General features: G+C 35.5%; 2 protein-coding genes across 2 annotated transcripts in view; one reads left to right on the top strand and one right to left on the bottom strand.

The window, feature by feature from the left end:
• Nucleotides 1–718, bottom strand: part of LOC138863714 (uncharacterized) — a 5656-nt gene extending 4938 nt beyond the window's left edge. Inside the window, exon 1 of the mRNA XM_070128537.1 lies at nucleotides 708–718. Within this exon, the coding sequence (XP_069984638.1) occupies nucleotides 708–718 (11 nt within the window). The remainder of the gene's footprint in view (nucleotides 1–707) is intronic.
• A 4120-nt stretch (nucleotides 719–4838) lies between these two features.
• On the top strand, nucleotides 4839–9374 carry Dhod (dihydroorotate dehydrogenase 2; the record flags this gene model as incomplete). Its single annotated transcript, XM_070129074.1, is given in 3 exon segments — nucleotides 4839–5078; nucleotides 7898–7927; nucleotides 9165–9374. Coding segments are annotated over 3 exon segments (312 nt in total), but the record flags the coding sequence as incomplete, so codon positions are not given.
• Nucleotides 9375–14823: the final 5449 nt, after the last annotated feature.

Raw genomic sequence — 14823 nt, 5'->3', positions numbered from 1 at the left:
ACCTAACTTAAAAGCGTTTTAAGCAGGGAAAGTTCTTGCCTGAAATCTCAAGCGTTTTTCTTGCTAACTCAAGCATTTCGCTTGCTTTCTCAAGCGACCTCCGTAGATGGCTTGACGCGCTTGCTAAGTCAAGCGGTGTACCGTCACCATGGCAACGGCGTCGTTCGCGTACCGTACTGGTCACGATCCTTCGAATGCGGGCGTTGGCCAGGAACCCCGCTTAATATCTTATCAGATAAATAATTTTTTTCACGGTATCTGATTCTGTAATTTTCTTAAAATCATATTCAAAGAAATTGAAATTAACTGAAAACGAAAGGAGATAATGGAGATTATGGGAATAAAAAAAAATACTTATGAATAATAAATGATTATAAGACTCTTATTGTTAAACTTCTCGTCTTTCTAAATCGAGAATATATCTGCTATTTTATGAAATAAAGAATATTTCAAGTAAAAAAGTCTGAGAAATTCTAGCAACATTCTTCTGTTGATATTATATTCGAGTTGTTATATTTAACCTCATAAAATCGGATATATGGGAATGGGTAGGCCTATATTTTAATTCAGGGATATTCATTTGTTTTGATAACGCGTCAGAATGAAAGGGCTGTCAATCTAAAGTGTGTGTCATTGTTTTAGAGGCACTATATGAATATAGGGGAAAATATAGCGCTTTGTTAAAATGTTTGGGTAGATTTATTTACTTCTCTGCCATCTTGATGCGGCGCTAGCTTGTCAGTTGTTTCGAATTGCGCGCTCAAACTGTTACCAACCGCAGGTGAAATAAACTCTACCCTCGACTTGTGCATAAGTTATCTCTTTCCGAGATTGTTGGTGGGAATATTGCTTTTAAAACCCAAGTATGGATATTTTGTGTGTTATTTTGATATTTCTATGCTCATCAAGGACTGTTATGATTTGTACTTTATAAAAAGACATTTCCACATGTCTGGCATCACTGAAGAGGGCCTGCCTGCCTTGGGAAACGTTTTAAGCAGGGGACGGTGCAGCGCTTGGCAAGAAATCTTGCCAAGCGCTCCCCTGCTTAAAACGCTTTAACAAACAAAATAACAACAAATAAACAATCAACAAACAAACAAAGAAACAAACGGAAGTAACAATATAAATAAACAAAAGGTCATGGGGTACACGAAAATTATCTATATGTGCTCATATACCTTATATACATACTCTCACATCGCCATGTAATCGTTTTTCGTCTTTCCACGGGGTCTGAGAGTGAAATTTGGCTACGTGACCCCGTAGAGTTATTCCGCAGATTTAAAAAGACGATTTTCATGGTCCAGGACGGCCCGGCCACGCGGGGAGAAGTATGCGTTTGGTACCCGTCCGACTGGAGAAAAGTTATTCTTTCGACAAATATTATACGTTGTAAAACCCCATTAGAGCATCAATAATAGGTAAATGATAAATAATTATATCAAATACAAGTATTCTGTACATGATTTGTCATGTAAAATGTAAACATAATAAAAAGGAATAAGATCGCGATTTTTAGGTCCGTCATATCTTTACGCATAACACACGTATATTCGGTCCGATTTTAAAGTATTATGGCTCATTTTGTAGCTGAATAATAGTTCTATTACATACTGCCATGAGGATTTGTAATATTTTCACGTGGTTCTTGTAAAAGTGACATATGTTTTCTAAATCTCCTATTAGGGTGTTAAAATAGTCACCTTCGGAAAATACTCACCAAGAAAAAAGTAAGGTCAACTTCTCAAAAATGGCTTCTGCATATAATAGTAGAAAGATAGTTCTATTCAAACATGAAATCAGAATGGCTGTATGATTTTTGGATTTTTGAGAAATTTAAAAAAATGGTCAATGTAGGCCTATAGACCCCCAGATCACTGCCACCACTCTGCACTATACGTAAGATTTTGAGAAACCGTTACGTGCAGGTAGATGATAGAGGATTATGGTGTAGGAAGACTAATCTTATGCCTTGTTTTGTTGATATCAAGATAGCCATGGAAAGATGAAGAAACGTAAAATGCCGATATCTCGGAACTCCATCTTTAGGGGTGGGTCAAAGGATTCCGGGCACACCATATGTCCAAAATTAACATATTATGGCTCATTTTGTAGAAAAATAAAATATCTGCAACTTGATCGAGAGCGTTTTCGCAGTTTTTGCCTGTACTTCTTGTAAAAGTGGTCAATGTAAGAAAATTTTTACCTTTTTTTTTCTTGAAGTCCCCTACTTCAAAAATTCACACACAAAAAAAAAAAAAAAAAAAAATTGAAGTCGAAATCGAAAAAACGACAACGATCAAGTTGTAGATATAAGGTAGTTCTGTGCAAAAATCAAATAAAATTGAATGTCTTGCCGTTTCTGAAGTCGGAATCCTTTGACCCAGGTGCTGCATTTTCAAAATGGCGAATTTCGCATTTTTCCGTTTTTTGACAATAATTCAAAAACTGTTCGGGCTATTTCGAAAAAAAATCGACCACAGGCAATGGGAAGGGGCCCAAATAAAAGGGTGTGAGTTTCATCAAAATCGGCAAGAAAAATCGAAAAATCGAAAAAAAAAAGCAGACGGTCCCCAAGCAGGGGACCGTACAGCGCTTGGCAAGAATTCTTGCCAAGCGCTTCCCTGCTTAAAACACTTTATTGCAGTTTGGTGGTGATGTGGACCATGGTTTGGATCCAGGATTTTTTTTTTTTTTTCTAACTCGAAAAGTTATGAACAGATTTGAATAAAATTTTAACCTGAGGTTTGTCTTAGCCTAATTAATATTCCATAAAATTTTGGTGGTGATCCTGAATATTTGGCAAAACTACCCTCCATGGGTGGGGGGGGGAGGTTTGCATTTTCGAAATGTTTTGCTCATAGATCAAAGTAACTATGTATGATGAAAACATAAAGAAAAGAAAATACACCATATGAAAAACATATCATGTTTAGTTATTTATATGGAAAATTTCTTCATTGTCGTTTTTTGGATGCTTGCCGGATTTTTTAAATTATACCGAAAAAAAGAAGGTTGGTCTCATATGTGAAATTTGATAAGCTTTCAGAAAATAACCTCATATTTTTATTATCTCTAATCATTGCGTCATAATTGCCGATTTTCTAAGGTAACATAAAAAAATAATATTTCGGTCGACATCGAAAATCGCTGCTACCACCTAAAAAAATAACGGTCGGGCCTTGAAATTTTCAGGGGAGAACCGGGGGCCTAGAAACTCCTTGAAAATGCATTAAAGTCCATTTCGGCAAGAGGGGCGAAAATCGCCGAAAAATCACCAGAAGGTCCCCTTAAAACGTTTTCCAAGGCAGGCAGGCTCTCTTCAGTGATGCCAGACATGTGGAAATGTTTTTTCATAAAGTACAAATCATAACAGTCCTTGATGAGCATAGAAATATCAAAATAACACACGAAATATACATACTTGGGTTTTAAAAGCAATACTCCCACCAACAATCTCGGAAAGAGATAACTTATGCACAAGTCGAGGATGGAGTTTATTTCACCTGCGGTTGGTAACAGTTTGAGCGCGCAATTCAAAACAACTGACAAGCTAGCGCCGCATCAAGATGGCAGAGAAGTAAATGAATCTGGCCAACGCCCGCATTCGAAGGATCGTGACCAGTACGGTACGCGAACGACGCTGTTGCCATGGTGACGGTACACCGCTTGACTTAGCAAGCGCAAGTCAAACCATCTACGGAGGTCGCTTGAGAGAGCAAGCGAAATGCTTGAGTTAGCAAGAAAAACGCTTGAGATTTAGGCAAGAACTTTCCCTGCTTAAAAAGTTTTTAGAGATACTTTATCGATTATGGGTTTTCTAAGGGAGTTAGGCCAATGATGGGTTGAAGTATTGCCCCTGGCCCATATTTTCGTTTCAAGGAGTTGGCAACCCATGTTAGAGAAGAGTTTACATAAAAGAATACAGGGAAAGGCGCTCAGGATGAAGAGAAGTGAACTGAAAATAAATCGGTTCGGACAAAGCAGTTTGTTCCAAATGAACAGAGGCAACTGCAACCAAAGATAAAGGACATGCATGAACAGGAAATTGTATATCAGATGCCGAGGGAAGCAAAACATGGTAAGGCATGTCGGGAATAATGAAGAAAGCTGAATGCTGAATGGGTAGGGGGAATCAGAAGGGAAAATCAACAATATTCAGGACGAGATTATAATTAGGAAACTTATTATTGCCCTCAAAGTAGAGCTCAAAGGGGCCTTTGGTCAGGGTTTTGACTCCTGGGGAAATTATTCAGTGTATGTACTGCCAGTTTATAGTTGAATAATGATAATATGATCGTGACCATTACCTTTCTCATAATCGTAATCATCATTATCATCGTTATTGTTGTTATCACTATTGTTATTATTATTATTAATATTTATATTATTATCATCCTTATTACTATTATTATTATCATTATTACTATTATTATTATCATTATTGTTATTATTAGTCTTATTTTAGCATTATCATTGCCATAATCGTTATTACTGATCATATATATGATAATGATGAATAACAATGGTGATGATAAGGAGGATAATAGTAATGATGATAAGAATAAGGAGAAATATTTAATGGTTAATGGTTGAAACAAATAAAAGTACTAGAATCTAAGGTCATATAACACTATAAGAACGAGAATTATGATTAAAAATAAGAATGAAAATAAATATTAGTTAACTAACCCAAAGCGTTCTCGTAAGCGCGCGGATTACAAAATATAAGAATCGGATTTTAAACTAGGTATACATTATATATGAATATATATCGTACATAACATCATATTTTTATATCAGAGCATATGTAAAATATGAGTAATAACTACAAATACATTTTATAGCATCAGACACAGCGTTTCTGGAAGGACTCCGCTAGACACCGAAGACCGTGTTGTGTAAGGAGAAGCGAATCAGCTGTATGTGAGGCAGATCAGCTGTTCGCGAGAGCCGACTGCCGCAAGCGCTGGAGAAGTGCGGTTTTCTGGTCTTGTAACACCATGTTTCAAACTCTACTTCTCAGAAGCAGGGCAGCTGCATTTGTTAAGTCACTTCGCACTCCTGTATTGAAAGTAAGAGTTTGTATTGTTGGAGGGAAATTAGTTTGTTTTTTTCAATCAGACTTTTGGATTGAATCAGCATGTACTTTTCTTATACTTCGATCAAAAAGATAAGCAGAATTAAATTATTGTGTAGTTAAATGTTAGTTCAGGTAATAAGGACAATTTCTCTAATTGATTGAATAACATTTGTTGTAACAAATCAATAACACTGTTATGTAACAATAGCAGCTTTGAGTACAATATTTCATAATAGATCTCAAGTAGTTTAAAAAAATTACAATACCCCTAATGGTCAAATAATTTTAGCAAAGCTTTGATAAAGATAGTTTGTAGTTGCATAACCTGTGGTAATTTTGCAGAATAGTTCCTCCTAATGGATTAGCAATAAACTTGGCCCCAATAGCAGGGTGGGCATGAAAGGTGCTTGGGAAATTGTGAGGTAAATTATGAATAATGTTCATTGAATCAGTCCGTATAAATTACTGAGTGATACACAGAGATAGAGGGAAATGGACACTGCTATCTTACAGAATATTAGAAATACTCATGCACAAAAGGGGTATAACTGCACTGGCCTCATTTTTATGCTAAATGATGAAAATATCTACTGCATATCACCACTCACAGATTAAGTCGCTTGTGTCGTTTACAATAGCACAGAAAATAGGGTAATTTCTTTTAATAGTTCCGCATAACAGATTGTGATGATTATGGTATCTTTTAATTCCTCTCACTCCAAAGTTTCCAAAGATATAGAAGTCACTGTATAGAAAACCTCCAAACCCCCATGTTCTTGGCCCCAATAGCAGGGGAGAGCATGAAAGGTACCAGGGAAATCGCAGGGTAAAAAATTGATTTTGTTAATTTTTTTTAGTGCAGATATATTTTTGCTATTTTTTCATTTACTGAAGTCAATATCTGTCATTTGTTATGTTGCATCAAGATGTTAAGCAACCACTTTTGGTGGACAGATCATATCTCCTGAGCTAGTTCAGATTCTACGTTGTAACATTAATGATAAATAACAATGTATTATTTGTAGTATTTTTTATATTTTTACATTACTCAGTTTTCTTTAAAAACAACTTGCACCACTAGTAACAGAGAGCAGAAATAAGTTCATAAATATAAACATAGTTTCCTCTCTGGATAAGGCCCTCTCCAAGGCATGGTTGACAGAAAATTGCACCTTCATGGACTGGAAATCCTATAGGAACTCTTGAATGAGCACCATCCTGAAAAATGCTGAGTCTTTGCACTCATAGGGGAACATCCCCATCACTCAACAAGATAATGCTGTCAATTGCACCACAGCCAAATTTTCTTCAATGATAAGACTTTTCCATCACCCACCTCTGTGTCAAACTTTTCCCCAACAACATGTCTCCTTCACTTGGATCCAACGAGTTAAAAGTTACTTTGAAAGGTAGCAGGCAACTGGTTGATGCTGCCAGTTTTACTAACAGAGAATCAAATGATGTTTTCTAAGATTTGCCTAAGCTTTTGGCTGAATTTGTTGCTTAGATGATAGGTAGACAGTAGAAAAGGGTTAAAAGTAGCAGAGAAATTTTAGAGTGGAATATTATCAGTTTGAACCAGAAATTTAGATGATCCAGTAATGAACAGACCAGGTAATGATACATAGATTTCAGTCAGACAAATGCAAAGAGAGAAAGATTAAATGTAATGAATAAGCAAAGGAGGAAAAGTAAAAATTAACTGGGGTAAGGAACAACAAATGATGAACAAATGAAAAGAGAGAAAGGGAATTAAGAGTAAGAGGAAAAAACAAGGAAGAAAAAGAGAATAAAGAATAAATAAATAAGAAAGAATGAATGTATGAGAGAGAGGTAAAATGTTTTGTAGCAAGTTGCATAAGAGAAGAGTTAGGGCCACACTTAAGGAGGTAAAGTACTTCTGTGATGCCATAAAGGTGTCCAAGACTTTTCCCCTTAAGTATTGCAGCAATCCTGTAAGAGTGGATGTCATTGAAACTATTCATGTTAATTTCAATTTTGATCAAATTCATTATATCATACTGCATAATTCTCCTGATAACAATGTTATATCAAGTTAGAAGGAGAACTCACACAGCATCACAACCGCTTTAATAATCTGGTGATTACTGTGATCTATATGCATAGTGCTTGGGCAAAGCAAAACAATCCCAATTATATATGTTCTAGTAGCATAAAGCCTAGACTGGTTCATTATTTGATGACAAATTATCCAGAAGATTTAAACTGTTTTTTTGCTTGTGGGAGATTTTTGGCCTTTTAGTGAGGGCCACAGTGTTCACTTGAAACCTAGTCATTCTTCATTACCATCAACATCACTGTTATAGCTGGTTTGTATAAACTAAAATTAGTATATATTTAGAGTATTTATCAAATGCCATCTATTTATACAAACTTTGCTAGCAGCAATGATTCACAGTTGATCCACAGTATTCTGGGAAATCACCTGCTTTTATTATGAGAAAATGAAAGATACTGCTGCAGACAAGAAGACATCTTATTTTTTTTATGGATTATGATATGCACTATTTGTGCAAAGGAAATTTGTAGATAATATAGTATCAAAAATGTACAAGAATTATATCAGATTTTTTAAGATGAAATACATGTAAGTAATACTTTGCAATATATACAGTGTGATGTATATATGTAGTTTTCTTTGTTTTGCAATAAAGTATTGTTTCCTTAATTCAGTGAATATGAACATAATTCAAAAGTGTATTTACATATATGCCTGCATGTGTGTTTGTGGGTGTGGATGGTTGTGTATGCATTGAATAATTTAAAAATTTTATTTTTTCATTTCAAAAGAGAGGATTTTCCAGTCTGCCACCATATGTGGTAAGTGTCCTTTATACCAGTATATATCTTGGCTTTGTAGATTTGTTAATCATGACATATTTTTCCTGAACAGCATAACAGTTGTTATGATATAACATACCAATCTATGAAAATGCATCCGTAAAAGTATTTGTGGAAGGTATGAATATAATTTCCTTGCCAACTCTATTTTGTATGGCTTCAAATACTTTTTGTTCCATTCATTTGAATTATCAAGGAGCTTTGTACTAATTATTTAGGTAGTTGTTGGTATTCAAATTAAGATTCTTTTGATATTTGTTAACCATCAGCCACAATGCAATCAGTGCATGGAATTGACTGATTGACAATGTCTAAGACACTTTTCATCTTTGACAATATGAAAGGCAAGGAAGTTATAGGATTTGCTTACACTGACGGTGCCAGAATTTTCTGTGTGGCACTCATTTCTGCGATTACTGACAACCGTCTAGCCTTTCTAGCAGGGCATTACCTGTGTACAGCCAGCCCTGATTATCATGAAGGGTAGGTTGTACTTACGGAAAGAGGAAATATCAAGAAAAAAGTAAGCCTTATTATCTCAACTTAAGAATTAGGTGCTTCAGCAGGTTTTCCCCTCAGTGTGGTTGGGAACATTTATGGACTTTTGATTGACAGACATTAGGGTAGAGCTTTAGATGTTTTTATATTTTGCAGGATACATGTACAGAAACCACCAAGCCATACATGGTTGAGCCTTTTTACAGATGTGTGTGCTTGTTTGGCCAGTCACTGAGGAGTTACAACCTCTCAAAAATAAGATTATTGTAACTTTTTAGCCTTCTGGAAAATAGGTTACTATTAATAGTTTACTATAGTCAAAATTATTAGGGGTGGAGAAGAATGTTTCCTGTACCTCTAAGAATTTCCTTTGAGCAGCAATTGTATTTGCACTTGTGGCAGTCCCTGGTATGGCATGAAAACACCTGGCAGCATTGGGTCAAGTTGGTGGTGTGAGAAATTTGCATGCAGCTAGCAGCCTAGAGAGGTTGGCATAGACAAAGTCAGGTTAGGGGATTGGAGATACCAAACTAAGTATAGGATATGTCAACTAGACAGATATGCCCCAGTGCAGATGGGTTAAGGGCATCACTCTTATAAACTTTCCAGTCTAATAAGAAATGAAATCATTTTTTGGTGTATGCTCATCATTCTAGTTTTAAATCAGAAATTCCCGGAAAATCTCTCAAGATATGTTAGTAGCATATCCATTTTACAGAAAAAAGTCAGTGATGTCATCAAGCTCTCAATTGGAGGAACGGTTGTGTTTGTTGGCATCAACTTCTACTTCAAGAATGAAAAGTTTTATGACACCTGGGTGATGCCCATCTTCCACTCTGTAGACCCAGAAACAGCCCACAACTTAGCAGTGATGGCAGCAAAATACAACTTGGTACCAGAGGCAAAGCTGAAGGAGTCAAAGTTATTGGTGAGTTGATCAAAGTTGTTTTATATATATATATATATATATATATATATATATATATATATATATATATATATATATATATATATATGCATATTTTTTGTGAAAATGTTAATATAGATATAAAGTATGCTAACAAAATCCAGGATTCCACTATAAGTGTAATAAGAATGATATTTAGTATTGGATAGGTTGAGACTGTCTGCTATGTTACACATATTCAAGGAAATGTTAAAGAAGAAAATACAAAGGCAGATAATATAGCTCATGGGGATACCACAAATAGGTCTTTTTTGTATAATGTAGTAATCACTAATTTTCATGTGAATCTCAGAAGCTTCAGAGTTTACTAGCAGTGTTGTATAGAATTATGTCTAACAACTTAACTGTCTTCCTCCTGCTGTGCAATAGGAGCCTCCACCAACAGCCTCCATCCCTGCTGTCAACTCCTCTCATGGGGCGACAGGGGGTGTGTGAAAGGTATCCAATATAAATAGATTTGAATATTTTGTCTAGCAAGTCCATGTTAACATCTAGGTCTTATAGGTGAAGAGAATTACCTCATGGGAATCTGATTTTCTTCATGTGTCTCTAAATGATGTGGTGAATTTACTTGAAATGTTCTGCTAATAGTCAGAGACTGAAAGAGTTAGAAGAGAAAATGCCATTTTGCTGTTTTATATATTTCGTTACAGTTTTTGATTATGAGGAAAGAGAAAAATAACAGTAATAAGAGTATATGTTTTGATTAGGCTAACATGTTGAAATTTTTATTACTGATAGTTATGTATATATTGTATATAGGATCAACACTGTAATTTATATAGGTTCTAGCAAAAGCATTATCTTTTATGTTTAAATTTTGTTCGCACATGCACACACGCGCGCGCACACACACACACACGCACGCGCACACACACACGCACGCGCACACACACACGCACGCACACACACACACGCACGTGCACACACACACACACACACACACACACACACACACACACACACACACACACACACACACACACACACACACACACACACACACACACACACACACACACACACACACACACACACACACACACACACACACACACACACACACACACACACACACACACACACACACACACACACACACACACACACACACACACACACACACACACACACACACACACACACACACACACACACACACATATACACATATACACATATATATTTATTTGTGTAAGTAGATATACATCCATGTATATATGTTTTGTTTCTCTCTCTCTCTCTATCTCTCTCTCTCTCTCTCTCTCTCTCTCTCTCTCTCTCTCTCTCTCTCCTTCGCTCTTACTCTCTCTTTCTCTCTCTCTCTCTCTCTCTCTCTCTCTCTCTCTCTCTCTCTCTCTTTTCTTTGGCTACTACAGAGTATCCTAAAATACATTATACCTCAGATGAGAGTTCAGAAATGAGCTCTGGGTACAAAGTTGATGTATATTCAGGTTTTTTCTAAACAATATTTTGAATTGTTTCATATTTCAGAAAACAAATATTATGGTTTTGTACATACTGATATATCAGGCTGATTATTTATTCTTATACATGTACTTACAATATATAATGTATTTGATGCTCAAAGTGTACAGTAATGCCTTGCATTTGGCAAGTAATTGGTACTGGAAAAATATACTAAATGCAAATAATACTTCATTTTCAATCTGAAGTTTCAGTCTGAAGTACCTTGATGTAAACTAAAGGAGACCAAATTAAAAATTTCTTATAATTCCTTGCTAGGTGGATAATGAAAGGGAGATTATCTCTGAGATAGTTCATCTCAAAGGCCCACTCAGTTGCTCTCATTCACCCTGTGCTGAGCCATCTCTTCTCTTATGGGTTTCCTGCAAATCACAATTCACTCATTCACTCATGCAAATATGCCAAATACAAGGCTTCATAAAGATGCAAATACATGCAACTTGCAGTTCAAACATGAAAAACAGGGTTCTTAATTTAAAAGCAGATCACCTCTATCATTATCTGTGAATTTGATTAAGAGCACAGCAGTCTCAACTTGTACAAAAGCACCAATAAGATATATATTGTCAGGAAAAATTGTATTCTAAATTAATAGATACATTGTTCTTTTAATCCGAGTACTTCTTGAGCTTTGATTTCCCCTTTATAGCATAATTCAATTATTATCTTTAGTGATGTATGTGGCAGTTATATGTATTATCAAATTGTAGTATTTAAAAAAATTAACATTTTATTACTGTCTGGTGAACATAGTATTCCTAGGATTATGTATTCATAATTTTATTTTACTTTTGATACATTTAGTTGCCATGTTCGCTTTGTTGTGTTATCCCATTCATCCCAAGTATAGAAGTCTTTTATTTTGACTGCAAGCCAGACCACACTCAATATAAGGAAGGACATCCAAAGAGACAATACTGGCAATACCAAAATAAGGTCCCAAAGGGCACCAGGCCTCAGCTTCAGCTGGAAAAGATCTGGATGAACACTGACCCATTGTTGTTTCACTTTTTTTTTCCAAAACTGTATTGTTACATGGTGCTTTGAATGCCAACTGTACATTTTACAAAGACTATAAGATTGATTATTAGGTATGTTCCCTTTTTTTTTCCTTTTTATTCATATGTCATATTACTCACAAAGTGAACATTCCTATTGTTTCAATCAGGAGGTTATGACAGTCTGCATAATAATTTTGCATACTGTCATTTGTTTTCTTCATCCATTAAAGAGTGTTTTCTTATGAATTGTGAATTTAGGGATAGGATAGTTTTGTAAAAAAAAAAATTATGATTAAATGAAAAATCAACGTACAGTGTTAATAAAATGTAAATGTTCAGGAAATTTTCCTTGAAGCCTATTTTCTTCCCTTTTGCATCCAGTATGGGATGCTAGCAAGAATATTGGTGTTGGTGGTGCTTTCCCCACCCCCTGGATCTCTCTCAGCTGTTTTCTAAGAGATAAGTAAATATTTTACAGTGTAGCACAGCAGTTGCATTCTTGTCTAGCAATCTTGTTGACCTGCATTCAGTCCTGCACACTGCCAGTGGATGGTAACCCTGGCCATTCCTTACACATGGAGTAATTTAGAAGCAAACTAAGCAGACAGAAAACTAAAGGAAAAAAAGAAAAAAATTACAGACCTATTCCCCTAGAGGAAAATCCTGAAACCTGTCTTCATTAGAGTGATGTAACAATTTTATTATTGGTTGAATTATTTTTATTATGGTAATTATAACTAGTAGTAGTAGTAGTAGTAATTGAAGTATATATTCATTGAAGTATATTTAAAAGTCTTTTTGCAGGGCCCCTTAAGCTTCAGTGGCTCCAGGCTGCAGTCTATATTAGCTTAAGGATAATCTGGCCATGCACCCTTAGCATCTCTCATATTATTGTGGATTCCTATGAATTAATTTCATTGGCATTCAGGGCTTGCTTCCCATATCCATAATGTTAACTCATCATTAAAAGAAAAAAGTAAAGTTGCATGGGGCCTAGCTTTTGTTGGGCCCCTAAGCTTGAGTTTAGTCAGCCTTAGGGATACTAAATACGCAGATAACAAGTAAAGTAAATCAAGGAAAAACTTAAGGCATTGGAAAGAACATTGACAGTGAATGTATAGGTTAAAAAAAGCTACCATCACATATGGTTAAACTTTCATATAAATTATAAGGTGAGTGTAATTCATACATGATCAGAATACTGATGGATGTCTGTGGCTTTTAGTTTAGTAGATTACTTTAGGCTAGATATACTTTGTGTTTGATAAATTTTGTTTGTTGTAGTAATGTTTTTTCTTTTGTTCTTTAATACTAGTCTTTGAGAAAAATTATGTCTTGTGTTTGTGTTTGTTTGAGCAATTGAAAATAAGAGATCATTATGCTGGTTTTCCTATCTGCTATGTTGTTAGGCAAATGCAAATAGGAGAGGCAACCCATATACTCTTTTTTCTCTCAGTTATTGATACTTCATATTAAATATCATTAACCTCCAGAAGGTCCTTAGTAGTTTTCAAAAGTATAGTTATTTTTTAAGTATCTAAGTGTTTTTTATGATAGAAGAAATTGAGGACTTGAGCAAAGAACTCTTGATCAGTAAAATAGCCATTCTCTTATGAGAGATGACTTTAGAAGACTTTGTAAGTCTAGTCTTCGAATACTGCATGACCTTTTCAGAAAAGACCATACCACAGAAGGCTTTTCAAGAAAGACCATTCATTCAGAAAGACTTTTCAGATATGACCATAGACAGCCTCATGAGATATTGTTTCAAAAGCATAACCTCCTTATCTTATAAGATAGGATCTGATACATAAACAGTAGAAAAGGCATATAAGAAACTGATTCCCCTTCAAGTTAAAAATTAGTTATTAGTCATATTTTGTAAAGTAATATGTGTATGTTAACCCTATTGCTATTCATATTTCACATATATTCTTTCCAATAAATAGACTCACTATGAAAATGAGTATGTAGATTCAAGTAGATTGCATTTGGCTAAAGGATTTTTTTAACTGGAAATTTTGTAGGAAAGTGCCTAGACCAAAAACCTAACAGTTGTTTAAATACCTTTCAGTCCTTAAAGAATGTAAGTTAGATTATTTGTGCTGTGATAGGATTGTTTTTGCTTTTCATTTATGAAATTTTGTTTGAGTTTAAAGTATATTTATGGTTATTTGTGTTGTATTATGTTTTAACCCTACACTGACATTGCCAGAACTTTCTGTGTGGCACTCATTTTGGTAACCTCTGGCAACTGTCTAGCCTCTCTGGCAGGGTGCTCCCTGTGTATACCTTACCCTTCCCACCCACTCACCTGTATACACATGCTGGTCATGAAGGATAGGCTTTCCATGATGGCTGTAGCAGTACCTGTCATCAGGGTGTTGTAGAACAAGAAAACACACAAGTATGCCTAAGGTCTTTTGAATGTTGTTTTCCATGGCATACTGAGTAAGAAATACAAAGAGTTATATGTAAGTGATTGTACGTGTAATGACCTTTTGATGATCTGTGGCTCCTGTTTACTTTTGCAATCATTTTTGATGTGGTGCCAGGCCTTGCTTAATGACAGAGCCTCTATTTCTCAACTTCATCCTTATCCTCCTTCTCCACTTCCTCTTCCTCCTCTGCTGCTTTATGTTTTTTTTTTTCTTTTTATGCCTCTTTTGCTTCCTCGACTCTGTCTTCTGCTTCCTCTTCTTCCTCCATTCCCTCTTCTTTTCCCTCCTCCTTTATTTCTTCCCCCTGCTTTTCTTTCTCTTCTTCCTCTTTTTTCTTACTTTTCCTCCTCTTCCTCCTTCTCCTTTCATCCTAATCCTCTTCCTTCTCTAATCTTTTCTCCTCCACCTCTGCTCCGTTTATCTCTCTTCTTTCCTCTTCTTCTTCCCCCTCCTCCTCCTTCTCCTCCTCCTCCTCCTCCT

This window comes from Penaeus vannamei, chromosome 13 (genome assembly GCF_042767895.1).
Source record: "Penaeus vannamei isolate JL-2024 chromosome 13, ASM4276789v1, whole genome shotgun sequence".
Classification (NCBI taxonomy): domain Eukaryota; kingdom Metazoa; phylum Arthropoda; class Malacostraca; order Decapoda; family Penaeidae; genus Penaeus; species Penaeus vannamei.
This window is presented reverse-complemented; position numbering and strand designations above follow the sequence as displayed.